Genomic DNA, 26093 nt, shown 5'->3' with positions numbered 1-26093 from the left:
CGGTATCTGAAATCACCTCCCAATGTTTCATGATAACACAAGAAACAGTCCCAGCTTTGTTAAATAAATAAATAAATAAATAAATAAATAAATAAATAAATAAATAAATAAATAAATAAATAAATAAAGTAAAGTAAAGTAAAGGAGTTGAAATAAGGGCCATTAGATGATTTAAGTTGTTGATTTAATGAAAAGAAATGGAATGGAAAGAAAATAGTTACTGAGTAGTTTGCTGGATTTCTTTGCCACTTGGCTATCATAGGTTTTGCAATGTCACCAATAAAACTGGTCTCTCTGTAGAAACAAGCAGAAACACTCACTAAGATCGAATGAGAATAGTTGAAGGTTTTTTCATCGCAGTGATGGAAAAGTACAAATAAAACATTAAATTAAGCAGGATATACTTTAATTAAGAGTCCCTAGAAACAAAGAACAGCATTATAAGGACTAATGACAACATCTGTTGGCTTTTTGTCTGTGTTCACTTCCAAAGATTCTGACAGCAATCTTAAAACCATCTGAGGAGTTGAACACCACTGTCCTTACCAGTTCCAAAATTCTGAAATTCCCATCACCAAAACGGTTGTCAGTCTGTTCCCAGTAAGATTATGTTTATTTGAAAAATACTTCATACCCTTTCTCAGAGCACTCTCAATGTAAGGATTATGCATGTCATAGACAGTCACTGTATGTAATTAATGAAGAGGGAGGGTCATAAAGAATTTTAAAGGAAGGCAAAGTCAGTGACATTGCTCCTGCACCTGCATTCTGCTCTCCTTGCCTGCTGTGTTTAGGACTTCCGTGTGGTACTGAGGCTGCCCGATCTTATCTTCCCAACTTCAAGTGGGTGCAGCTGCAGAGATCTTCTGTTGCCCCTGTTGTTTTCCTAAGCTTATCAAGGTTTTTCACTGCACCATCAGGAAGTCGCTAAACTAAGGACAGTAGAAATACAGAACAACAATAGTGCCCCAGAGCATTTCTTCAGATTTCCAGGGCTGAGGAGCTAGATGGCTGCTGCAAGGAAGAGGTGGGTGAATCAAATGTTAACACATTGTTGGAAAAGTCATCTAGGTCTTGGAAAGAGAGGTCTTTCTGAGAACATGTTGCTTAGGGAGTCAGGTGACATATCATGTCTATAAAATGGCAATGGGGCATTCCATCTGCAAGTGGAAACAGGTAAAGCCAAACTTTTTCTGAAACTCAAACTCTGTATAAATTAGAAACTTGAACTCCACAGGCAAGTGTAAGAGGAAAGGACTTAATTGATCACTTTTATAGGACCAATGTTTATTTAAATTTAAATTTGTATTAATCCAGTGGAAGCCCCAGGATGGTTGGGGGAAGGTGGCCAAGAAATAAAATGTCGAGAAATACCCAAACTTTGTTATTCCTAATATTTATATTTGGCAGCTCATTTTGACAAGCCCACAAGTAGCTTAGATTATAAAAAAAACCATTGGACAATAAATAATAAGAGAAATAGGTGTTAATTTCTGGAGTTTCTAATGACCAAACTCCAATTTATAGTAAGAATTTTTCATTCATTTCCAATGAGATTTATTAAACACCCTATGTTTCTGAAGCTCTGTAGGTATTATCATGAGCTCCTATCTGGAACCCTCTGTAACTCTGCTGTAGATCAGTGCTGTCCAATAGAAATATAATGCAAGGCACACGTTTCATTTAAAATTTTATAGTAGTCATATAAAAAAAAAAGTAAAAAGAAACATGGGGCATCAATTTTAATAATATATTGTATTTAACCCTAAATATCAAAATTATCATTTCAACATGTAATTGATATAAAAATATTCATAAAATATTTTACATTTTCTTCTTTTTTTTTAACTGTCTCCAAAGTCCAGTGTGTGTTTTACACTTGCAGCATATAACAACTGCTAGTTTTTCAGTGGTTCAGGTGAAATGTAAACTTACCAAAATATTAAAGTTGCATTTAATGGAGAAAATATCTTATATTGCTACAGCTTTAAAGTTTACATTTAAGCGAGTCGAAACAAAGTAAAACTACTAGTTCACTTCTTCAGTTATTGTACCTTTATTTCAGGTCCTCACCATCCAGGGAAACATGGTGAATGGCTACTTCACTGGACTACACATCTCTAGGGCTTCTGTATCATCTTGTGTTATAGTGTGATTAGCCAAATTCCCCAAGTCCCTTTATCAGATTCATTCTTCAAGAAGGTGGTCCCAAGCCAGCTGATGGGATGTATTTAGGACTAAAGCTTTACTTTAAGAACAGAGATTTTTGATTACTCATTTCAACTGCTTTCGAAAGAAGGTTCATATTGAGTAACTGAGAAAAAGTCAATCTCATGCCAACTAATCAACATTTTTTTAACTGTATCAAGAACCTATAGCTATTTAAAGAGATAGTATAAATTTTTAACAATTCACTTAATATAACTATCTGCACTTTTAGTGAGTTCCATGTATTGTAAGTGGTTTAAAGTGATGGGAAGTAGAGAACATTTAATCTTATCTTCATCATGTCATAAATCTTGTTCTTTATTATGGTGGAAAGACCATAAGTAAATCTTTAATATGCCTACATCTTATCATCAACATTTATGATATGTTTTTGTGTATTTTGACAAAATACCAAGGTAGAAGGAAAAAGCTCCCTTGTATTTGCAACTGCAGTTAATCTTGACATCTGTATTTATGTATCACAAAATCTTGTGTAAACATATTTCAGTGGGGTCACAAAAATGTTTTATATAAATGTACCAAGACATCCTACCTCCAGTGCCACTTAGAAGAAAATAATAAAATGAAGTGGACGAACTGAACACATATTTTAACAACATTCAAATAGCCCCTATGCGGATAAGGCGTCCCTATGATAAATTTGAACTTGAGACACTTGTTTAATATTATCCATTTAATAATATCCATTTTAAGATCCTGACGTCTTGCTAACAACTCAAAAAGTCAAATGGACTCACAGTTTATGTGTGAGTTTTTAAATAAGGACATTCTTACAATATTTTATAACTGCCTTTGGACTCATGCCAGACAATATTATTCCCTTCTAGATGTAAATCATGGAATTTGGCTTTAGTCACATGACATATAAATGCCAAAGTGTGTTAATAGGAAAAAAAAAAAGTGTTCAGATAACTGAGTAATTTTTTTCCCCGTTGTGTGTAATGATTCCGCATTCAGTCAATCCCCTCACATCAAGCACCATTTTCCTCATCCTTGAATATGACAGGTCCCCTGGCAGGAAGAGTTCATTTGTTACAAACACAGACACTGTACAAGTAACAGACAGGGGTGACTGTTCTCATCAATATGGAGAGCTTATTTAGGGCACCAGAAACGGTTGCATTATGACCATATTGAAAAGGAAGCACAAACAGATGCATCATCCCACACAAGGGCCTAGAAAATCTTGTCTCATTATGAAGAAAGGAACCGAGAGACTTTCCCCAGGGGTAGACTATGGATTGGAGCTCTGATGGTCCCCTAACCACCTTTTCCAACTGATTATACCACCTGAAAGCAATTCCCTTCTGCTGGGTTCTTTTCAAGATAAGAATGACAAGACCTTTGAGAGAACTCAGTATAAAAAACATCTGTCACTTCAAGTATGGGCCTCTGAAACCAAAGCTGCAGGGCACAGCTAACTCTCCACTGGCAGCATCTCCTACAGTCAGTCAGGGGTTGGGAGACCTAAAAGGTTTTTCCATGACCTTTACATAAATGGGGTGGTAAATCTTCTACATCAGATGACAAGACTTTTTAAAAGATGCAGTAACGAGGGTGGTTGGGACCAGAGAAGCATGTATCTGATCATTTTGTGGATCTTTGGATAGGAGCTGAGAACAGCAGGCTGTCACCTGTGGCCAGTACAGAAAGACGCAATCCTGTTGATGGACTTGACTGTCACATGTGTTTCTGTTATGGAGCACGTGCACAGAGAAAACAAAGGACCCAGATTTATCTCCCTTAGAGTTACAAGTCTTTGAACCTCCCTCCATGAATGAACATTCTATATTAAAAATCCCAAGCATCCGTTTTTCTAGGTTGAACATAAATCCAAACTACAGCAGACATCTCATGAGAGAAAGAAAGGCAGGCTAAGTGAAGAAAGATGTGGCAGGACTTGCTTTAAATGCCACCAAAGTTTACTGAAGTATTTTGACTATGTGAATCTATGGGCATTTCCAATTGAGTTCCCTGGGCTTTGCCAGGGAAGCTAAGGCATTTGGGGAGGGTTACTCTTAGTGAAACTTGAGACCTGCCTCATTTCAGGTACAATGGTAGAGCTTTTTATACATAATCTTATCAACACTTGGAGGTAAATGCGGTTAACAGGCTCAGCGAAGTATAGTGATTTTCGGAAGGTTTCCAATTAGAGGGGGTGGAACCAGGAGGAAGCCCAAGAGAACTTGTTTTGAAATCTGGGGATTTTCCTCTCTGTGCTGGGGGTTCTCATTCCTAGTGTCACTGCAGGAGAGCCACCTGGAAAGCTTTTATGGCACAATGCCAGGGCCCCACCCCAGACTCACTCAATCCTGATATTTGGAGTGTGGTCTTGGTACGAATAAATCTGTAAAGTCTCACAAATGGTGATTCTTTGCATACTCAGGTTTGAAAATCACTAATCAATGGGTTAATTTAATTTAAACAATTAAGAGTAGATTAGGCTAGAAAAAGTAACTATTAGTTACGTTATAAGACCTACAGTGATGAGAAATTATGATGGTATCCACTTCCACACTGTCCAAAGCAATGCTTCTCAAACATCCAGTACAATACATCTCAAGTGTACATGATGCCCTGGTGATACTGATAAACTGCAGATTCGAACTCAGCAGCTCTTGAGTGAGGCCTGTTTCTGAATTTCTAACAATTCTTAGGTGTGGTTGATGAGGCTGGTCTGCAAAACACATCTCGAGTAACAAGGACCTGGGGACCAGAATCCAAGTTGAGGTTGTAAATATCTATGGCATGACCAAGAGATGAAGGTTTAAATCTTAGTATCATCTTTCGGAGTCCTGGCTGTGGTCACTTTCCCAGCAAAGGCAGAGCTTTGGTGACTGTGCCTGTTGGCCCCCTGTCACCCGTTCTCCCCTCTGCTCCCATGGCCTGGGCAGGTTGTTGAGGATGCCAGCTGTTATGCTGGGACAGATATTTGGGTGTCAGTAATGTTTAACAGCCTCAATTTTAAAAATAACATTTCAGTCTAATGAAGCTAATAGTGTATTTTTATTTCCAGGTAAAAATGACTATTCTTTGTATAGAAAGAAAAGCTGACGGTCCAAGCTCATGTAGCTGATCTGCAGCAATTGTCCCTAACAAAGAGATTCCTCCTTTCCCGCCTCAGTCTCCAGACTGTCTTTAAAATTGCGATAACTATGATTTTATTGTAACAATCATCAGTATCTGGACTTCTTTCAAACAAAATGGCTAAATTGAAAAATGGTATTAGTCCTGCCTTGTGATTTTTTTGGGGAGTAGAAGTTTTACATTGAAGGTTTAAAAATGTGATCCAGTGACACTGAAATTTCCAGACTGAAAAAAGAAAACAGTGATCTAAAGAGGGAAACTTTTCTCAAGTCAATGTAATAAGCACTTAAACTGAGCACACACTAAACAATGACTTAAAAATAATTTCAGTGATGCTATTTGTACCTATGTATTTTAAGATACTCACTGCTATGCTTCCTTCTGGGAGTTTTGCTGGCTGATCTTTATAAGGCATCTTCTTAACTTCAAAGGATACCAGGGATGCAAGAGAATAGGGATTGTTTTTCCTCTGAAAATTTAAAAAAAAAAATTAAATATATTCCATGTAAAGCTCTTAAAACTTATATTGGCAGCCATCCAATTGTTTTCAGTGTTGTTAATTTCCAAAGCAAAATTTCCTCCTTCCTTCTTCTTCCTTTTCTGTTTTACTTGTCCCATCTATCTATCCATTCATGATCCATTCATCCTCCATCATCCCTGCATCACCTACCCATCCATCTATCCATCTATCATCCACCCCTCTATCCATCATACATTCAACCATCCATAAATTATCTGTCCATCGTCATCCATCCACCATCTGTCATCCATCCACCCATCATCCATCCATCCATCCATCATCTGTCCAGACGTTCATTCAACCATCCATTCACTTTCTTATTTCTAAAGATAATTTGTCTTATTAACCAAGGACTTGGCACAAAGGTTAAAATAAAAACAGAAAATCAGAGTTCCTAAAAGGAGCAAGTATGGGTACTATTGGTGAAGAACAAAAGGGGGAGACATAGTGGGTTACAAAATTCTTGTAATCAGATAGAAGGAAATATTTTAGGAGAGAGACTGCTGCTAAGTTATAAAGAAATTAGTGACATTTCATTTCATACAGAAGACCCAGAGCAGGATCTCTCAGTCCTGGCACTGTTAGGATTTGGGGTTGGTTAAGGGACTGTCCTGTGCTTTGTAGGACGTTTAGCAGCATCTCTAGCCCCTACCCATTAGGTGCCAGTAGCATCTCTCCCCTAGTTGTGACAATCAAAAATGTCTCTAGTTACTGCCAATGTCCTCTGGGGAATAAAACTCCCCTTGGTTAGGAACCACTGATGAAGAGCCATGCTGCATTTTTGATAGAACTTTTCAGCAACAGTTCTTTTTGTTTAATAGGTTCTCATATTAACTGTTGATAAAAGTCAAGGGGAAATATTTAAGAGTAAGTCAAGGAAAACTGTTTCGAGGACTTAAGCATCTGTGGTTCTCCACCATTTAACTTGAGACAGGAATAAGATCTATCCAGTGGTTGGCTGTAACTGGTTCATAATGGCTCTTCAGAGCAGAATATTAAAATTTCAAGAATGTTGAGTACCAGCTGTTAAATAGAGCCATTATTAAAACAAAGTAAATATACATAAACTTTCATAAATTATACTTTTAAGGAAGCAATAAATACTCAAAACACAGTACTTAGCAATCATTTTATTGCATTTGACTATTATCCATGCACCTAGACAGTGGTTTATGAAATATTTACTAGCACTTCACCATCTATAATCCAGTGTTGGGTTTCTTGAGACCAATCAAACAGGTTGGATTGTAGTAAATTATTTAAATATTTTTACAAAATTTTTTCCCACCTGTGCTTGAATTTTTTCTTCCTTCCTTTAACCCCATTTCTTCTGCATGATAAGGACAGGCTAGAGTATGCAAAACTTTTATATACTTGAATTCACTATATCTTTGGCTTTTTTTGTTCTTTCTACCCTGACATTCCAGGATAAGCAACTTTGTTCGTTTGGAAAAAGTCTTTTCTGGTTGTTTTTCTTCTGATGTTCTCTTGTCTCCTGGACATTTCCATTTCAACTGAAAGCTGCATTTTTTGTTTGTTTGTGTGAGAAGGGTTTTTTTTTTTTTTTCTTTTAATGTGGAAGTCTTTGCTCATAAAATCTTATGTGTACTCAGTGATTTAAATTTACTTTCCTTACCACCCTGGCTGGTAGACACAGAAGAAACATGACAAATTCTGGTAATGAGATTCTGTGCATAAGGATTATAATCACATACTCAAATGGGTCCAGGCTCCCATACCTTCAAAGAACAAGTTTTCTTTAGTCTCCAAGTTCAACTGAAGAAACATTGATGGAAAATTATTCTCTTGCTCTTGAAGTCATATCTTTGGAAACAAATCATGGGAGAACTGTGTCTCTGTATCAACTCCAGATGGAAAGTTTTTGTCCTACGTGATTCTGCATTTATGAACGTGGAAGTTTCTTAATGAATAAGAGATGTGGCCTGAACTCTAGAATAGTGGAGAAACATGCTTCTCTGCTGGGATTTTTCTCTCACCTCCTTTCTTTCACCCCTCTGCTCTTAGCCAGTTTGATTTCTCCTCCCATTTTCCACTTATCACCAATCTTTACCTTCATTTCTGAGGGTTCACAAACCACTGTGCTGTGCTGAGCCTCAGACACACCTGGCATCAGGCTCAGAGAAGGTGATTCAGTAAGTCTGGGATGAGACTATAGTTGCCTTATATTGTTTGGAATTTTCACGTTGTTTAACTTTTTATTTGTCTCTCTTATTTTCCTCCCTGACAAGATTATACAAAAAAAGAAAGCACAGAGCTTTGGAATAGAAGGCTTATAACTTCCATAGCACCTAGAAGAGCACACACAGGAGGGCTTCATCAATCCTGGTTGACTGACAGCATGAATGGTGACTGAACACATCAGATGGTTTGGTTATTGGAATGACCCTCCTATCCCATATCCACCCATTTGATAGCCCCTTATAAAAGGTTGAATTCTTTCAGTTATTGAATTGGGCCTCCTCCCCCATCAACTAGATTAGGAAGTTCAGGAAGTTATGACATATAATGAGGGCTCCAGTTTATGCCAAGGGGCTACTGAAACGCTTTCCTCTGCTATTTAACTCAGGGATGGAGACGGACACAGTCTGGGGCCCGAATAAATTCACTGGGAGGCAAATAGCCTGTCAACAACACAACTGATAGATTGATCTGTTCTTTATTTCAAATGATTCTCCAAAACCAAGGTTTCTTCCTATCTTTTCAGTAGAAAAAAAAATGCATTTCTTCCCATTTTTAAAGATGGAGCACCAAGGAATAGGAAATGTGAACTCTTAGGACTCTGATCAGTTGGGTTGGCATCAAAGACACACGAGTCTGTATGTGAAAAGGCCTGGCCCAGGTCAGGACTTCATTCACGAAAAACAGTTATGAGCAGAGTCTTATTATCGACTCCTTGTTCACAGCTGAACGAACGCTTTCAGCCGTGCTCTTGGCACAGCAATGACTTTATTCTTTCATTTAAAAATTCTGTCTTCTCTGCAGCAGCCTACTCCTGTAATAGTAACTGGAGGCAATTTAGGATTGAAAAAAAGCAGCTGGAATAATATCCCTTGACAACGTCTTGGACCTTCAACATACCCCAGTTAGCTCTCAATCCTCAGAAAATGCCTATTCCTCTGTCACTGCCACATCATTTAAACCGTGGTTTGCAGCCCACCAGCTGCCTCTCGTGTACTAGTGCACAATGATTTGCATCTGGTCATGGGACGAATCAAAGTTACAGAGCTAGTAACAAATGGGATGGAAAGTGAGGCTTTTGAGTTGGTTAAATACCTGGTGAGGGTGGCTGGGAGCACGTAGGACTCCGCACTCTCACCTTTCCCGCAGCTTAAATCCTTCTCAAGAATGACTTTTAACTACACATCCATTTTATATAGCCCATGTTTGAATACTCAGCATCTACCAAACACAAAGCCTTGTGGGGATGACAAAACCTAGTTCTGGTAAAACTTTAAGCTGTGAAGGAGGTTGTTGTTTCAAGTAATGGTCACTGCACAGAACATTGTTTAGAACTAACTCAATTAAAATCTTTTTCTGACCAGTACACATGGTTCACCATATGTGCAAAACCAAACATAACGCAGCAAATCCTGTCAACCAAGAATTGTAAACCTTCTTGCCTGGATTAGGAAGGCAGAAAATATTTAACTCCTTCTGGGTTGTGTGACAAAACTATTAAAGACTTCCAGTGTATACTATGTTATTTGAGTGGCAGGTAGGGGCAGTTTGTACTAATGCTCTCCTCTTTAGAAGTCAGATTCCAAGACTGGTGTGTGAGCAGAAACTGTGGAAGTACAGAAGTCTGGGCTCTGGCGCAAGCGAAGTGACTTGCGTGTCTCTCCTAAATCTTTGGAAGTGTCACTTTGCTCTGGTAGAACATCAGAATATCCCTGCAGATTGCTCTGGTCTGACTCTGTGCTAATTATTTATTTTTCAGACAGTCCCTCAGTTGCTATTGAGTTCTTCCACATTCACTGGGTCATCCCTAACAGGTAGAGAAAGATGCAGGCTTTACCCCACGGAATAGGGTGTCGGCACAGAACTGATGCAAGTCATCTAAAGTAGTCATTTCCCCCTTGTCTGGAGTGTTGTCACGACTTTAGTCCCACTTCAGTGAAACATTGCTCTCCTTCATTTTGGTAGGATGTGATGCCCAAGATAACAGGAAGGGTGATGGTTATCATTTAGACTGTGTGGGCTTGAGAATTCATTAAGACTCACCTCCCCCAACTCTTAGATAAGAAGTTAATAGCCAAAAAGCAGAATGACAAGGAACCAACTGATGGCATACAAGTGGGACATGAAGCCATGCCTGACACATAGTTGGCAGCAGACACTCCACAAATATTTGTTGAGTGAATGAATAAATCATGGCTTAACAACAACAAAAAAATAAATTTTGCTCTACATATCTCCTTAGTTCAGTTCAAAGCCGGGGATGATTTTGCCCCCAGGGGACACTGGTAGTGTCTGAAGATATTTTGGTTGTCACAACTGAGGTGGGAACTGGTACTGGCATCTGGTGAGCAGGGGGCAGAGGCCAGGGATGCTGCTAAACATCCTTTCATGCACGGGACAACACCCACAACAAAGAATTGTCTGAATCAAAATATTAATAGTGCTGAGGTCAAAGAATCTTTCCTGAGGTTTTTGTTTGTTTGTTTGTTTTTAAAAGAAGATGGCAGCTTCACAAATCCCTTTAAAAATACCTTTAATTTTCCCCGTTTATTTTAGAAACAAAATTAAATAAAATTTGTGTGACTATACAGAAGTATTTTGATTCATAGAAAACATGAGAATCTAGAGATACTAAAAACTCTAGGATTTTACCATTGGATTTTCTGTGGCACAATGAGCCAGATGATTTTTTAGTAGTTAAAATATGAGTAAGAATGCATAGACTTGGTAGGAGTTTTAATTTAGCTATTCCCCCTTCCCCAAACCCACCCCAAACAACAAGGTTACAACACAGGAGTATCACTTAAATGAGTAGCTCTTTCCAAATGGAAAAACTCATCTGCTTAATATAAAAGAGATTTAAAATCTTTAAAATGCATGCAGTCAAAGTAATCATCCCTCGAAGTGTGGGATGCTGCAATCCAGACAGGCCAATCCAGTGAGAAATCTACAAGTCAACGTAACTGGAACTTAACCGAAAGACTGTTCTGGCTTGCAGCCAGGCTGTTGGATCACCAGACAGGAACTTTTTAGGACAATATCTCTTTTCCTTTCTAAATTAATTTATATTTTTAATTTTCTGGGCATAAGTCTTGAATTGTGTTCTTTTACTTACCATCATTTCATTAACTAATATTTACTGAGGAACTACTATACAGTGGTGATCTACAGTGGTGAGTTAAATAGATCTGTTCAAATCTAAGATATTGTCTGAATCTGTCTTAGAGACTCAGGATATTTAAATTGTCTTCACCTAACATACCACACACATGTACACATACACACAACGGAACATCATTCAACCATAAAAAAGAAAGAAATTTTGCCTTTTGCAGTATCACGGATGGACCTTGAGAGCATTATATTATGCTGAGTCAGAACAATCAGACAGAGAAAGAAAAATAGGGTATGATCCCACTTATCAGTGGCATCTAAAAAAAGCCAAACTCATAGAAATAGAGAGTAGAATGATGGTCACCAGGGCTGTGGGTGGGAGAAATGGAGAGATGTTTTTTAAGGATATAAACTTGCAACTAGTTGACTAATAAGTCCTGGGGATCTAATGCACAACATAGTGACTATAGTCAATAATACTGTGTCATAAACCTTGAAGTTGTTAAGAGGCTAGATCTTAAAAGCTCTCTCTCATACACACACACACACATGTAATGATGTGAGGGGATGGAGGTATTAATTAACCTTATTGTGGTAACCATTTCCCAATATATAGTATCAAATCATCATGTTGTACACCTTGAGCTTACATATGTTATCTGTCAATAATATCTCAGCAAAGCTGGAAAAATACCAACTTCACCTAATGGGAAAGATGACCAGCTGATCTTGGCTCAATTCCTCCACTGAAATTTCTTTAAATTTTTTAAAAAATGAAAAATATTACAATTTTTAAAATTAAAAATTATTCTAAAGTGTAAAAATCCAATATAAAAATTTTAATTGAAAACCTGAAAATTAAAACATTAAAAAATTTAATGAAAACATTTAAGAATTCTTAAAAAAAATGTCTGCATATGTATAACTGAATCGCTTTGCTGTACACCTGAAACTAACATTATAAGTCAACTACAATTCAATAAAAAATTTAAAAACAAACAAAAAGCACCCCTCTGAGCTTTTTGAGAAGAGGTTTCCTGTGAGTAGCACGTAAGCGCTTGGGTGCTTTTCTTACCTGGAGGAAAGTCCTGGCCCATAACCGTGATCTGACTTTCAGGACTGCGCTTTCTCCTCCTTCTAGCCTTCCCACCGCACAGGAGATTTGTAAGCACTCAATATTGGTGCAATTCTGCAGAAAACAACAGCAGGGGTGGCAAATCGGTGCGTTTAAATCATGGCAGAGAATCAACACTGAAGTCACTTTACTTACATTTTGTTTCCTGAAGTCATTGCTTAATCCATAAACTTTTAATTTAAATAAAGAACAAACACACTGAAACTATCAAGAAAAAACACTGTTTGGTATTCAAGATGCACCATTAGTGGTAATGTAGAGTTAAAATGGAACATAAAATACAACAAAGTTTATCCTCTGTTCTAAGGGCTTTAAAACAATCTTCCCAAAGCAGCGACTGAATCTCTGTTTGGTTTTCTCAGAACTCAGGAGGATATTTCTTACAATCACAGTACCCAGCCTTTGACCAAGCAAATCCCAAAAAGGCTTAAGAGGAAGGGCCACGAGTCTGTACTATCTCAGAGACCCAATGATATGAACCTATTGACAAGTATTTGTTCCACAACATCCTTCTGTCTAAATTAATTCCTGGTTATAAAGCAGAATCTTCTGCAAGTTCCATCCATTAAACTGTTTTTAAACTTCTTTGTAGGGTTGCCCAATGTACAATGGGTAACTTTAAATACATGAAATGCATGTTCCTGGAAAATGTTCATTATGGTGACATTCTGTCTATTAAATTGTATCTTCTGGTTGGATCCCAATATGTACATACTTGGAGACCTTACATTCCATTTTCTATATGCCCATGAACAGAATGATACTTCTCAAATTGTCCTCCTTCACTGATTTCAATTTATCTTGTGGGCTATGCTTGATTCATTTTTCACATCTCAAGCACGGATGCTAAATAGACATCAGTTTATTGGGTATTACGTGAAGTCGTTGACTCAGGCATTTCACTTTAATGACATTGATAAACCACACAGTAACCTGAGGAATGTACTATGATGTAAACATTTTTTTGAGAACCTTAGAATTCTCTACAAACAAAGGAGTCAGTATTGTGTATCTGATAAAATCTAGTGAGGCTGGATTTCTATATGATGTTTCCAAATACAGGTGGGCTAGGCTATTCCTGTTCGACTGAGTTTGGCACTAAGGGGCTTGGGTTTGTGCCTTGAGTGGCAGCAGGAATTCTCAAAGTTCTACAGTTCGTGTCACCTGTAAGGACCCTCATGTTTACCTCTGCTCCTTTATTGGTGTGCTGTGTATTGCCAGTTCCACCCTCTGGAGGGAAAAGAGGGAAGTCAGGAGGAGATAGTTCTTATAAACTCCGTGGGATGTTGATCCCAGTTAGCCAGCTCTGTTGGAGGATTTTTGGAGAAGGTGATGTTCAGAATGAATCCTGAAGGGCAAGAAACAGTTACCTAGCAGGACTTGATGATGGGGACACAGTCCTCTTATACAAGGCCAGTGCATGTTCAGGATAGAGAAGAAAAGGGGATTTGGGAGTGGGGTGGGCAGGTGGAAAGTCTAAGTAGAAAAGAATCTTCCTCTTTGTGCTAAGGAGATTTGATTTGATGCAGAAGGTCCTGGGGTGCCCGTGAAACATTGTAGGCAAGGGATCTGATCATGTTTGTGTTTTAGGGGATAGGTGGTAGTTGAGGAAGAATAGAGGGAGGACAGCAAGAGGCAAGGAGGCTGTAAAGGCTTGCTTCAAGAGTCCAAGTGAGAAATGATGGGACCCTGAACAGGCGCAGTGGGAAGGGAGAGAGGAGGATGAATTTTAGAGACATTTAGGAGGTAGAATATATACTTGATGACTAGTCGAAGGTTGAGGTGAAGGAGAGAGAGGGATGAGGGAGGCTCTTTTGGTTTGAGGGCATGAGTGGATGGGTACTGGCTTTACTGAGATTGGGAATTTTAGAGAAGAAGCACATTTTGGGGGACATGGACATGTTGAGACTGGGGTTGATCAGACAACCAGAAGAACATGCACAGTCCAGAGTGTAGTCAGGGAGGACTAAGATGGCAGGAGGCACCTAGACGTGACTGGATGGTGCAAGACATTTCTCTGCAAGAGCAAAGTCAATGGGAGAGAAGAGGAGGGGGCTACAGGTGAAATCTTGAGGCACAGGAGCATTTAGGAATGGGCAGAAGAGAAGTCCCTGAGAAATCCTAGGGAGGGGCACGCCAACAGGTAGGAAGAGAACCAGGAGTGAATGTTTTGGGGAAGACAAGCGATGCGATGATTTCAAGAAGTGCTCAAGAATACCACGTGCCTGAAGAGGGTTACAAAGATAAGGCTTCAGTAAGCTGAGTAGTGACAGGAAGGTGAAGAGAGCCTGGAAAGGAGGAGGACATGGGGTTGACTACAGAAGCAGCAGGGGGCCCAAAAATGAGAAAGGCAAGGATATTCTTAGGCGGAGGAGAAACTATACTTCAGTGTTAGCAGATACAAATGTTTCTGATGCAGACTGGAAATTATGATCCCAACACAGGATGTTGGCATTTTGCACTTCCAAATTCCTCCTCAGAAATGGGATTCTGTAAGTTGTTTTTAACTAAACAAAAACTGTAGGAGGTCTTATTTAGCTTTTGATTTTAGAATAAACTTTGCATAATCACTTTCTATCCAGGACTGTTTTGACTCAAAGACATTGGGGAGGTGGAAGATTTGCAATTTTTGAAACAATAAGAGAGAAAGGGAATAAGACATGAGTTAACCAAATCAGAAATGGAAATCAAGGCTCACCTTGCTCTCATCTGTAAGATGTTTCTATGATATTCAGAAGTTAAAAATTGTCTTGCATTAAAAATCTTTAATAAGAAAGAATAGGAGGGGGAAATCTGATCCTACAACCGAAGTGAATATAATTTTCAAAGGAATTTTAGTTATTGATCTCCATTGCCTCATGAGAAATACACTCAAGAGGAAAGAAATTGAAAAACATTTGACTCTTGATTTTCCATATTGTTGGTCTCCATAGGTTTAGATGTTGGTTCTCCAGAGGGCTTTCCCTTTGGTACTGAATATCAGAATTCTATAGATGTCAATCACTGTTTTATTTTTTGGAAAAATTTAGTTAATAAAAAATTTAACTGAGGTGTAACTGACATATAACATTATTAGCTTCACATGTACAACATAATGATTCAATATTTGTGTGTAGTGTGAAATGATCACCACAATAAGTCTAGTTGACATCCATCACCAGGGATAGTTACAAAAATATTTTTTCTTGTGATGAGCACTTTTAAGACCTAATCTTTTAGCAACTTTCAAATATGCAAGACAATATTATCACCTGTAGTCATCTTGCTGTACAATATAACCCCAGAACTTAAATCACAGTTCTCTGTTCTGTCATTCTTCCTGGAAGCTTTTTTAAAAAGGTAACATTAATTTTATTAATTGACTCTAAACTGAAGAGCATATAGATTCCCTAATCTTATGTTCTGAAAAACATTACAGTGCCATAAAAATTTACAGGGACTTGAGCCATAGCCTGCCAACTGCCATAGCTTCTTGCCACGTAATTGAAGTTATGTCTATTATAATAAATGTTCCTCTCTTGATTTAAGTTATAACTGATTATGTTAGACTTGCCCCTTGTACTTTTGTGTCCATTTCCATGTTTGAAAATTTTTGTATGGTCAAGATGAGCATGTGCAAGGCATACATAATACATTAATTAATTATTAATGCATTTCAGTGGGATTTGGGAGAAAATTAGGCAAATGCGTGTTCAATCTCTCACCCTGGCTTGAAAAATTGTTCTATACTGCTCTTTTTCTACATATTTGGTTACTTTTTGTTCTGCCCATCCCCATGTGTCTCTACTTGTGAAGTGTTGGGAGATTATATAGGTTTTATTATTATTTGTTGCAGTGATTAAAGAGTCCTGGGGCAGTGCCCTCATGATCTGTCAGGCCTGGCATACATTTTTTTAAGAGACATCGATTTAAAAAATTTACCACTTTTCATGCATACAGCCAGTGGCATTAACATTCACACCAGAATGAGTGGGAAAACTGAATTGAAAATGCTGACTTAGGAATGCTGTCCACAGTTTTACAAGGAGCTGACCAAGCTCAGACTAGATCCACCACAAATCCCAATGCTAAGACTCTGCAAGAGTTTTGGCCAAGGAACTCTGAAAACATTCTCGACTCTTCCGGTGGAGCTGAGGACTGTGAGATGCAGGCATGGGGTGCAACTTCCCAAGGACCCACTGCATGGGCAGTGTTTCTCCAGGCTCACTTCAAATTCTCACCAGCTGCCAGACTGACAATTGAACCTTTGCCTTCTTGAAATGCATGAAAGGTCACGTTTTTTGTTTTCATCATTTCTCTAAATGTGGCCCACATGGCAGATTTAGAAAAAATGAAAAGATTATATTGCAAATACTCCCAAGTCCCTCCAGAAAAGGCACCTTCATGGTCTACAACATGTACTGTTGAAACACTGGGCATCTCTGAGCCTTGGAGAGACTGAAAAACACTTGTAGTTTAAACTGCCTGCATTGGGGAATTCTGTCAAGTTCACCTTTCCTCTCAGATCTCTGCACACTGACATGACTCACCAGTATCTTTGCAGGGCTCTGTCTGTGAGGCTCCAGCACAGCTACATCTCTCTTCCTGACAAGATGAGGGATGGTGGAGTTCCGCAGGAAGGCACTCAGCTCCGGGGTGTCCTCCCAGGGGGCAGCGGGCTGCAGACAGCAAAGCCAGAGAAGTCACATCAGGTGCTATAATGCTCATTCCCTTGTCCTCAGCCTTGAACAGTAGGCAACTTCTTTTTTCTTGACGGATGATGCACCTGAAAATCCAGATGTGTTCTAATGGACCAGCAGGAACTCCAACAGCAAGATGGACTACACTGGCAAGAAACAAGCCTTTCCATTCTCCAGTTCTAGAGGTTTCTGAAGCAAGGGGAAGGCACTCCTGGAAAGATGATCTCTTAAAGGGTAAGATCTGAAGCAGAAGGGATTTCCCTTTAAGGATAGAGAAGGTGGAAATGACTTTTCAAGCATGAGCCATCATTTTCTCATGACTTTCTCTCACTGTGTATCAGGGAACTGATAAAAACACTTTAGGTGATGAGATGGATCCTGAGGTGGCAGGAAAGTGAGGCACTCACTGTAACAAAATAGGCAGATGTCTATTGGCAGAGGCTAAGGACTGGACCTCAGCATGTCTGCGTCCCATGCTCCTGTGGTTGTAAGAAGTGCCCCTCAGTGGAGAACTGTGTTCTAATGAAAATGATTCTTCCTTGGCATACCATGTGAACGTTGAGTCACAGTGGAACTTGCTTTCAGCCCTGAGTTTGTTTGCAAGTGTTCTAGAACTTATGATGTTATCTCGGGCTCTGTGCTGAGTATATCTCCGATCACTGAATAAATATTTTGGGAGTTCCAATAAATCACACATAATCCCATTAAAATTCTTTTAGATTGACTGAATATAAAACCATAATTTTCTGCTCCCCACTCCCCATGCCACCCCCGTCCCGCCCCTGCCAGGACATCTTTTACACAATCTCTTTTTGTATTCACAAGAGCCATCCTAGTAAGCTCATCTCAGTGGAATGAAAAAAGGTTATTTCTACATTGCAGACATAAGATGCACCACAGCAGATGAAATGATAGCACTCGGTACATTCTGAGAACCTAGAAAAATCCACTGGATAAACAGACAGAGTCCAGGCTTCTTAGGATGACACGTGCAGTCTTCTGTGTCCTGACCTCTGCCTGCTGCTCCAGCCTCCTTTCTCAACCAGAGCCCCCAGCATCCTGCTCTCCCACAAGCAGAACCACATTCCACTCCTGCCCTGCACCAATGCCCTGTACATCTCTGAGGCCTGTTTGATGTTCCAGATGATGGCTCTGTTCTCCATCAGCACTGATCATGCTGTACAGTCATTGCCTGCTGACTGGTCTGAGTTGCCCAATGAGAAGAGAAAATGTCAAATGAGAAGCGAGAGTCACATATAACATTCCAGCATATGTCAGAAAAAAGAGGAAGAAGATTCCTCCAGGAAAAGTCAGACGGGGGAATCAGATGGAGGAGACAACCCAGGAGAGCATGATTCTGTTGCAGCCTAAGGAAAAGAAAGTTGCAAAAATACATGGCTAATAGGCTGAGGGATTCTTTGCTACTCCTCCTGCTGAGAGGTGAGGTCTCATGTTCCCCTTAAGCCTAGGCTAGACTCAGAATCTTGATTGACCAAAAGAAGGGAGAAGAAAAATAAAAAAGAAGCAAGAAAAAAATGTTAAATCCTGAGGAAAAATAAAGGTGAGGACTAAAAGGATTCACTGAACTTGTCACTTAAGAAATGATGGACATGTGATCCAGCAACTCCACTTCTGGATGGTTACTTGAAAAAAATAAGAACAGCAACTCGAACCCATGTTCACTGCAGCATAGTTACCATAGCCAAACATGGAAACAACCCAAGAGGTCACCAATGGATGGCTGGACAAAGAAATTGCGGTATACATATGCAATGATGTACAATGGAATATTACTCAGCCATGAAAAAGAAAGAAATCCTACCGTTTGTGACAACATGAATGGACCTTGAGTGCACTATGCTAAGTGAAATAAGTCAGAGAAAGACTTTATGATCTTACTCACATGTGGGATCTAAAAAAATAAAAGCCCAAACCAAAAAAAACCATGAACCAAACTTATATATAAAGAGAACAGATTGGTGGTTGCCAAAGGTGGGGAGATGGGTGAAATGGGTGAAAGGGATCAAAGGGTAAAAATTTCAGTTATAAGATAAATAAGTCCTGAGGATGTAATGTACAATATGGTGATGAAAGTTAATGATACTGTGTTGTATATTTGAAAGTTGCTAAGAGAATAGATCTTAACTCATCCCTAGGGGAAAAAATATTTGTAACTATGTGAGATGATGGGTGTTAACTAGACTTACTGTAATCATTTTTCAATATATACAAATATCAAATCATTATGCTGTACACCTAAAACCAATGAAATGTTGTATGTTAATTATATCTCAATTTAAAAAAAGAAAAAGAAATTATGGTTGCCTTTTCCTGAGCAAGGGATTGGTTTATGTGGGAACTGAACCACAGAAGCTTAAGAATGAATGGGTTTAGAGAAATGGATAATTATTAGAAGTATGAAATTAAATCTCAATCCTATTTTCATATTAACTATTCCTAATGGCTAAGAGATGAGATGCAGTCTTGTCCTTCACATAGGAAAGTACCAAATCAAAACAAAATAAAACATAAATATTCTTAGCAGCTATTTATAATGGAGACAAAAGACAGTAACATAAAACTTTATGGTCATATAGAGGTTACTGGTTAAATGAATTATGCCATTTATATAGAAGACTACTGGACAGTTTTTTTAAATGATTATGTACAGCTATTGAGTAATTTAGAAAGATACAAGATCTTAGTAAGGGGAAAAGGCAAGATACAAATTGTATATATAATAAAAATTTTTAATGGATGTTTACTTACATTATATATCAGAAATAGGACTATTTAGAATAGTCATCTAACTGTTACCAGTGGTGAAGTTTTGATAATGTTAAGGAAGTTTTGCTAGTTATGTTTTAGGTATGATAATGATATTATAGGTTGAAGATAAAGGAAGCAGGGGGAATGCCTGATGCAGAAAAGTAAACTTGGAAATGGAAGAATGCTCTTTCTTCTGAAAGTGTTGGAGAGCAGCTGAGGGTGAGGGAGAGATGACTGGAGTGGGTGGGAGTGGGGTGGGGAGGGATTTGGAATGGGAAATGGGTCATTTGAAGATTGTTTTGCTTTAAGCTCACCTGTTTAGTAGCAGTGATGCTAGAGAGACTGGATAGGAGGTACAGGGAGGGTAGTGAAGGTCTGGAGAGCCCAATGAGGAGAACAGGAGGGAGGAGTCATCAGATGGCAGAGAGAACCCTGCAGATCCTGGCTACCCAGTGAGCACGCCCTATCATCAGTCTGTAATGGTGCCCCCAGGCTGAGTGGTAGAGAAGCCAAAATACCGGACTGTGCAGGATCAGGATTGTCAGGGCAGAGACTTGCAAAGGATAGTGGGCAAGGGGGGTTAAGTAAGGGAGCTTGTAAAAGAATGTTCTGACAACTCATCATGGATTCCAGGCTGGAAAGAAAGCATGACCAAAGGCAGTCTTGAGAGTGGGGTGGGTTAACTGATTCAGAGAAAGTTTTCCTATCCAGGAAGAAAAGGTCCAGTGGAGGGAGGAAAAATACAAAAATGAGAGACTGAATTGGAGTCTCAAATGCTGAACTGAAAATTTCAGAGGTAAGGGAGCTACAGGTGATGTTTAAAGTACTGGGATGATGAGTGCATGGGAGTGAGGTGAGGGTCAGCCCTTGGACTTTGCAACATTCCAGGACAATGCTAGATAGGCCATGAGTTAGCTCAAGGACACTCAGTGATGGAGGATCTGACAGAAAAGCCTTTATAGCAAAAATTAAAACTTGAACTTAGAAAATTCAGAATTGTAGAATTAAAATTTAAGATTTCCTTGTACGTTTCTGTCACATGCTCTGTGTGCGTGTGTTTGTCTTTCTGTAGCTTTTCTTTTGAGATTTATCATGTTCAATTTCTTCTTTTTTTTTATAGGTCACTGGGAGATACGTTCTTTGTAGGTAACCAAACTATAGAGCCAAGGTGCTAGAAAGAACTAAGGAATATTTCTTTATTCTGAAGTCGTAGTCCTCTAATAGTAGTGGTGGTAGTAATAGCAGTAGTAGTTGTAGCAGTGGTAGAAGTAATAGCTGAAGTAAAATGATAGCCCGAAGAGAAGAAAAATTTTCAACATGCTGTGTGGTTATATCGGATGCAGCTTGTATACAAAGTTATTACACATACTAACGTGGTGGTCACTGGTTTGCGATTACTCACAAATATTTCTTAAGTGGTCTCAGTAAAACACAGGTCTTGGTCTGAGCTAGAGAATGAATACATCAGAGAATGAATGAATGAAGCAGGGGGCGATAAAGCAAGTTTCTTTCTTTTCGTGACCTTGTTTCACAAATAGAGGAACGTCACTCAAATACCATCCTGTGAAAGTCTTCACATGGCTCACAAATGGCTTTCCAGAAATTATTTCAAAATACAAAACAATAAAACATAAAGCAAAAATACCAACCAATCCCCAAAACAGAAAACAAGGTAGAAGTTATCCAAGAACGGTGAACAACAGTTACAGGCTATTTTCCAGATGAACTTTTGCAGCCTGTTTCACAATGGCTCATGAATCCACAGGTCATGTTCTCCCTTAATCTGAAATGCTTAGGGTGAGGGAGGCTGGCCTCTTAGCACCCATTATTAGGCAGACTTTCAGTTCAGTGGATAATTTGCTAAGTGCTACGAGAAAGAAGTTGGTTGTAAACACCAATGTATCTTCTTCAGAACAAATACAAAAATTGCTTCTTTCTGCAATAGGGAAATGATTATTAGTAAATAGGGCTCTTTCCCCAGCTGCTAGTCAGACTCTGATTGTGACAGTTTTCTATTTTCATAAATCTTCACCAAACTCTTCACCCTAGTATAGGTTTAAACTTATGAATTAAAGGGATGGTGTGTGGCTGGAATGTGCAATGGAGTTGGAAATGCAGCTTTGGAAGAAAAGAGCTGGGTGAAATTAGAGTCAGAGCTCTGTGAATCCAAACAAATGCAACACATAGTATCTTTTTAAACTTGTTTGTAATTTGTCTTTGGATTTCAGATATTTCTGGTACACAAGATGTGGTGGCCTTCTCTCATGTGATTCTGTGTCTGTAATTAAATTGAAACAGAGATAAGTCCAGAGAGTCAGTCAGTCATGTCATTTGATTTAAGACATAAATGTTACAGGTTTGCTGGGAGGGAAAAAAGCCACACTTATTTATGAACCTCCTGAAAAGCTCATGCAAAGCCTAACTAAAAGGATTTGTTCTCTCTGTTGGTGATTTGGAAGCTTCTCTGAATTGCTGGACGTGCATTTTTACATTCTGAAATGTACACGAGAACTTGAAGACATCTTAAAGAGAAGACAATGTGAAGAGAAAGGATACTGTCTTTGGTGGCTGAGAATTGGTAGTATTATAAGTAAAAAGTGAATGAAATTCCTTTATCACAGGGAGCCTGAAAGAGAGAGAAAGAATTTGAATTGGGCCAGGAGCTTCTGTTCTAGGAAGTAAAAGTGTCCTGCATTCTGAATTAACAAGAAGCTGTAAGGCCGTGTAGGCCATTTTGAAGGAAAAAAATTCTCTTAAGGATAAGACAAAACTATGCAAATTTGCCAAGCCACTGTCTGCGGCCCACTAATTTTAAAAAAAACAATTTGCAGAGGTATACCCACTGATGAACAGTTTCTGTGTTTCTGCTTTCCATGTTTGCAGTATCTGGTTGTAATTTAGACTTCCTGTGGGAACGGTCTTGTTCAAGAGACCAGTTCTCAGCTGTAACCTCCTATTTTCCATGGCTCCAAAGACAGTTCTTGATAGCTTGTCTTTCTCTCTTTGCTATTGGTTGACCTAGTCCTGTCCCCGACAAGTCAGTTTTACCTCTGTAATCTCCTTTCTTGAACTTAAGCACCAGAGCACTGTACCGTGATCTTAACATAGGTTGAATTTGAACCCTTGTTTGTCTTCCCCTCCTTGGTACAGTCTTAAAATCTGTAGCCCTTTCTCCCAGCATCTCATACTTGGCTCTTCCCTGATGAAATCTTGCCAATTAAAAAAAAATCCTTTACTATTTATGCAACTTTCATTCCTTAATAGTGTTTACTGTATCAACCTTATCTTATCTAGAGATCATAGCCTATTTGAAGGGCTTTCCAAACCCCAGGGTAGAGTTCACCAAAATAAGAAAATTGGTAGTTTGCAATCATTATTTTACTGCCTTTAGAATAATTGATAAATACTTTACCCAACTCTAAAATTTTATTCCAAGAAGGACCTGGAATGAATTAGATTTAATGGATTGGTCTGAGTGTTGCAGACAGTTGAATGTTTTAAAATGTTTTAGATGGTAGGATGTGGGGAACTGGCCCCATTAAAACCCACTGTCCCTGGCCTGGACAGTGAAGTCTGGAGGCACAACCTTCATGGCCATCTGCTTATGCCCTGAAATTTACAAAAGGCAGAGAAATGGAGTAAAACTATCACAGGAGGAACAGAAAACCCAAGACAGCAACCTTCTTACTGGAGGGCAAAAGTGAAAGCAGGAGTGACACACTCACGGGGCAGTGCCACGCCCTCACGCTTGAGCTGGGCACCGTGAGGGGGTGGGCACCTCACTCAGCTTTTCCTGAACCCCATCATCTACCCAGGCTTCCATCCACCCCCATCCTTGGACATTTGAACAGTGTCATGAAGCTGGCTCAGTGAATCTCCATGAAGCCTAAGATAAGGCAAGTCCTTAAAAATCTAAACCTCACAGACTTTTGAGTGTGACCTCCATGCTCATCAACCCTAATTTACTTATTGATGCTTTGCTTTGGGGCAACAAATAAGGTGGATGTAAATGAGACCTTTTGCCCACGGTCTCCTTAAACAGCCACAGGTTACAGAATGAATCTGGTAGTGGCTTTCAAACGCAGTCAGTGTCTGCTCTTCAAACCTTGTGGACATTAGGGTGATGGGCGGGATAACCAAACAGTACCCATTCCTGTTAGAACTGAACCCCATCAGGCCTATTCGGGCTTTGAGGCTTATGTGAGGAGAGTCAAATTTGGAATGCATATTCAATTTATAGGCGGGTTGTATTTCAGAAGGTTTTAGGCTAGATGTTTGGCACTCAGAATACATTTCTCTTTAGAAATGATGTTTTCCATGGCGGTTCAGTTCTCAGGCCAGCCCACAAGAAAACCTACTTTATACACAATATAACTTTGGTGCATAAAACTAAGTATTTGCAGTAAAAAAATAAAGCCAGGGTGGTTGCTACATGAGTAATTAAAAAAAAAAACAGAAAAATTATTGTATTAAGTACATTATATTAAATGCTGATAGATTTAATTAGAAGGAAGCCTCGTGGAGATTCAGCAGAGTATATTTGGGGAATTCCAAAGGTTTTAGAGTTGGTGGCACTGGTCCTTAATGTGGGTGGCCTGGAAAACATTTCTAAGAAACTGATGGTTTCTGATTCATAAGCTAATTTACTTAGGAATTATGAGAGTTGGAAACAGTGAAGGAGGAAGCTATATTCAGTGGTAAGTGGGCAAAAATGAGAATATATATGGGAGGGAGAAGTTGACTGAAAACTGCATATGAGCATAATAGAAAGGGATTTTGCTGAAAGGAAGTCAGTGGCTGAGGAGGAAAACATGGTGGGGAGCTTCGGATATCCTCCAGAGGAAACCTCAGGAAGTCCAGGTGGTAGTTCCTCCTCTGACAGGTACATGGTTGGGGCATTTTGGTGGCTAGTCCAGTGGGGACTGGAGCATCCTCAGCAAAGACTGGTAGAAAATGTACTACGCACAGATGCAGATGTTTTAAGAGGTACTCACTGCCTATCACTCTACTTATAAAAAACTGTACAACCCAATAGTAAGGAATTTTATCTTAGTCCACCCGGTAGGTAAGATTTAATATTGTGATTTAATGTTGCCTATATGAATATATCTCTGCCTCCCTTTTCCTTATACCAGATCTACCCTCTTTCTGTTTCTCAGTTAAAGAACTAAGTTAAAAAATAATTAGATGGTTAAAAATAATACTATCATATTTATTTAAAAAATAACTATCCAATTTTTAAAAAAATAGCAATTAGCTTTGATGCAAGAATTTGAAATTGATACTAGATTTAAAAATCTACCCAGACTACTCTTTTGACAACAACAAGACATAATAAATAATTTGTTCTTTACTAATTTCCAATTCATATTTAAGACAGAGAATAGGCTGTTTAGCCTTTCACTATCAGAAAGAAAGAAATTGCCAAGTAAATTAATAGTGACTTTGCCAAGAAATTATTTAATATCTTATGAGGAAAATAATTTTCAAGTACTCTCAATTGTTTATAGTTACTGATGTAAAAACATATGCTGATTATTTATTTTAAAAATCTATTGATAAAACCTCATTTAGACTCTTTGAGTCAGATTTGTTAAATACAGGTAAAAGTATTTGAGAATCTGAAAGTAGTAACATTTCAAAATTTTCATGAATTCAGAATTTCAGGAAGTCATGAATTATTATAATTACTTTTAGCATGCTATTACTTTCTGCTGTAATCAAATCTTATATTCAGTCTCTACAGATTGAGCTTTATAAAATGAGCATAACTAAGTTGCCTTTTAAAAACTACTAGCCTCAGAGAGATTTTTAATCATAAGTCTACACTTTAAGAAATTACTGGGTAGCAGGGAATGAAGATAACTGGTATATACTTCGATCCAGTTTCTGAATCTGTCAATGTTTAAGGAAAGTTGTGTGTTGGTACCATTCCAGTCACTGTAAATGACTGTTAAATTGCAACAAAGGAAAAAAAAAAAGCAAAAAAACTTCACAACCAATATAGTGCACATTATACAAATTACATAATATATATAAAAATATATAAATAATGTCAGATATAAACTAAGCATTACGCTCAAAGAGAGTTAGAAACCTTCTGCATAATCATGTGCTCCAAGAATCTAAGGACTGAAATAGGGTCTATGCTAACTACAGAACAGGAGATGTCAAAGTTTTAATCACTTAGATGTTATACATTAACATTTAAAGATACCATTTTATAATAAGCTACTGTCCTGGAAGACATTAAAATTATCTCAAGAGAAGAGAGGAAATAGGGAAAAAAAGAAGGATGCCAGAGAGGAAGTATTTTAAATAATTTTGTGGAATACAAGTGGCCTTATGTATTATTTTCCCG

General features: G+C 38.6%; 1 protein-coding gene across 1 annotated transcript in view; it reads right to left on the bottom strand.

The window, feature by feature from the left end:
- The window catches only part of ITGA8 (integrin subunit alpha 8), a 172404-nt gene that overhangs the window by 6917 nt on the left and 139394 nt on the right, over positions 1 to 26093 (bottom strand). The window contains 3 exon segments of the mRNA XM_032474106.1: positions 5684 to 5785; positions 12225 to 12338; positions 16814 to 16942. Coding sequence (XP_032329997.1) covers positions 5684 to 5785; positions 12225 to 12338; positions 16814 to 16942 — 345 coding nt within the window.

The sequence above is a fragment of the Camelus ferus genome, chromosome 35 (assembly GCF_009834535.1).
Source record: "Camelus ferus isolate YT-003-E chromosome 35, BCGSAC_Cfer_1.0, whole genome shotgun sequence".
Classification (NCBI taxonomy): Eukaryota; Metazoa; Chordata; class Mammalia; order Artiodactyla; family Camelidae; genus Camelus; species Camelus ferus.
The sequence above is the reverse complement of the archived record's forward strand: the minus strand, read 5'-3'. Positions and strand labels throughout refer to the sequence as shown.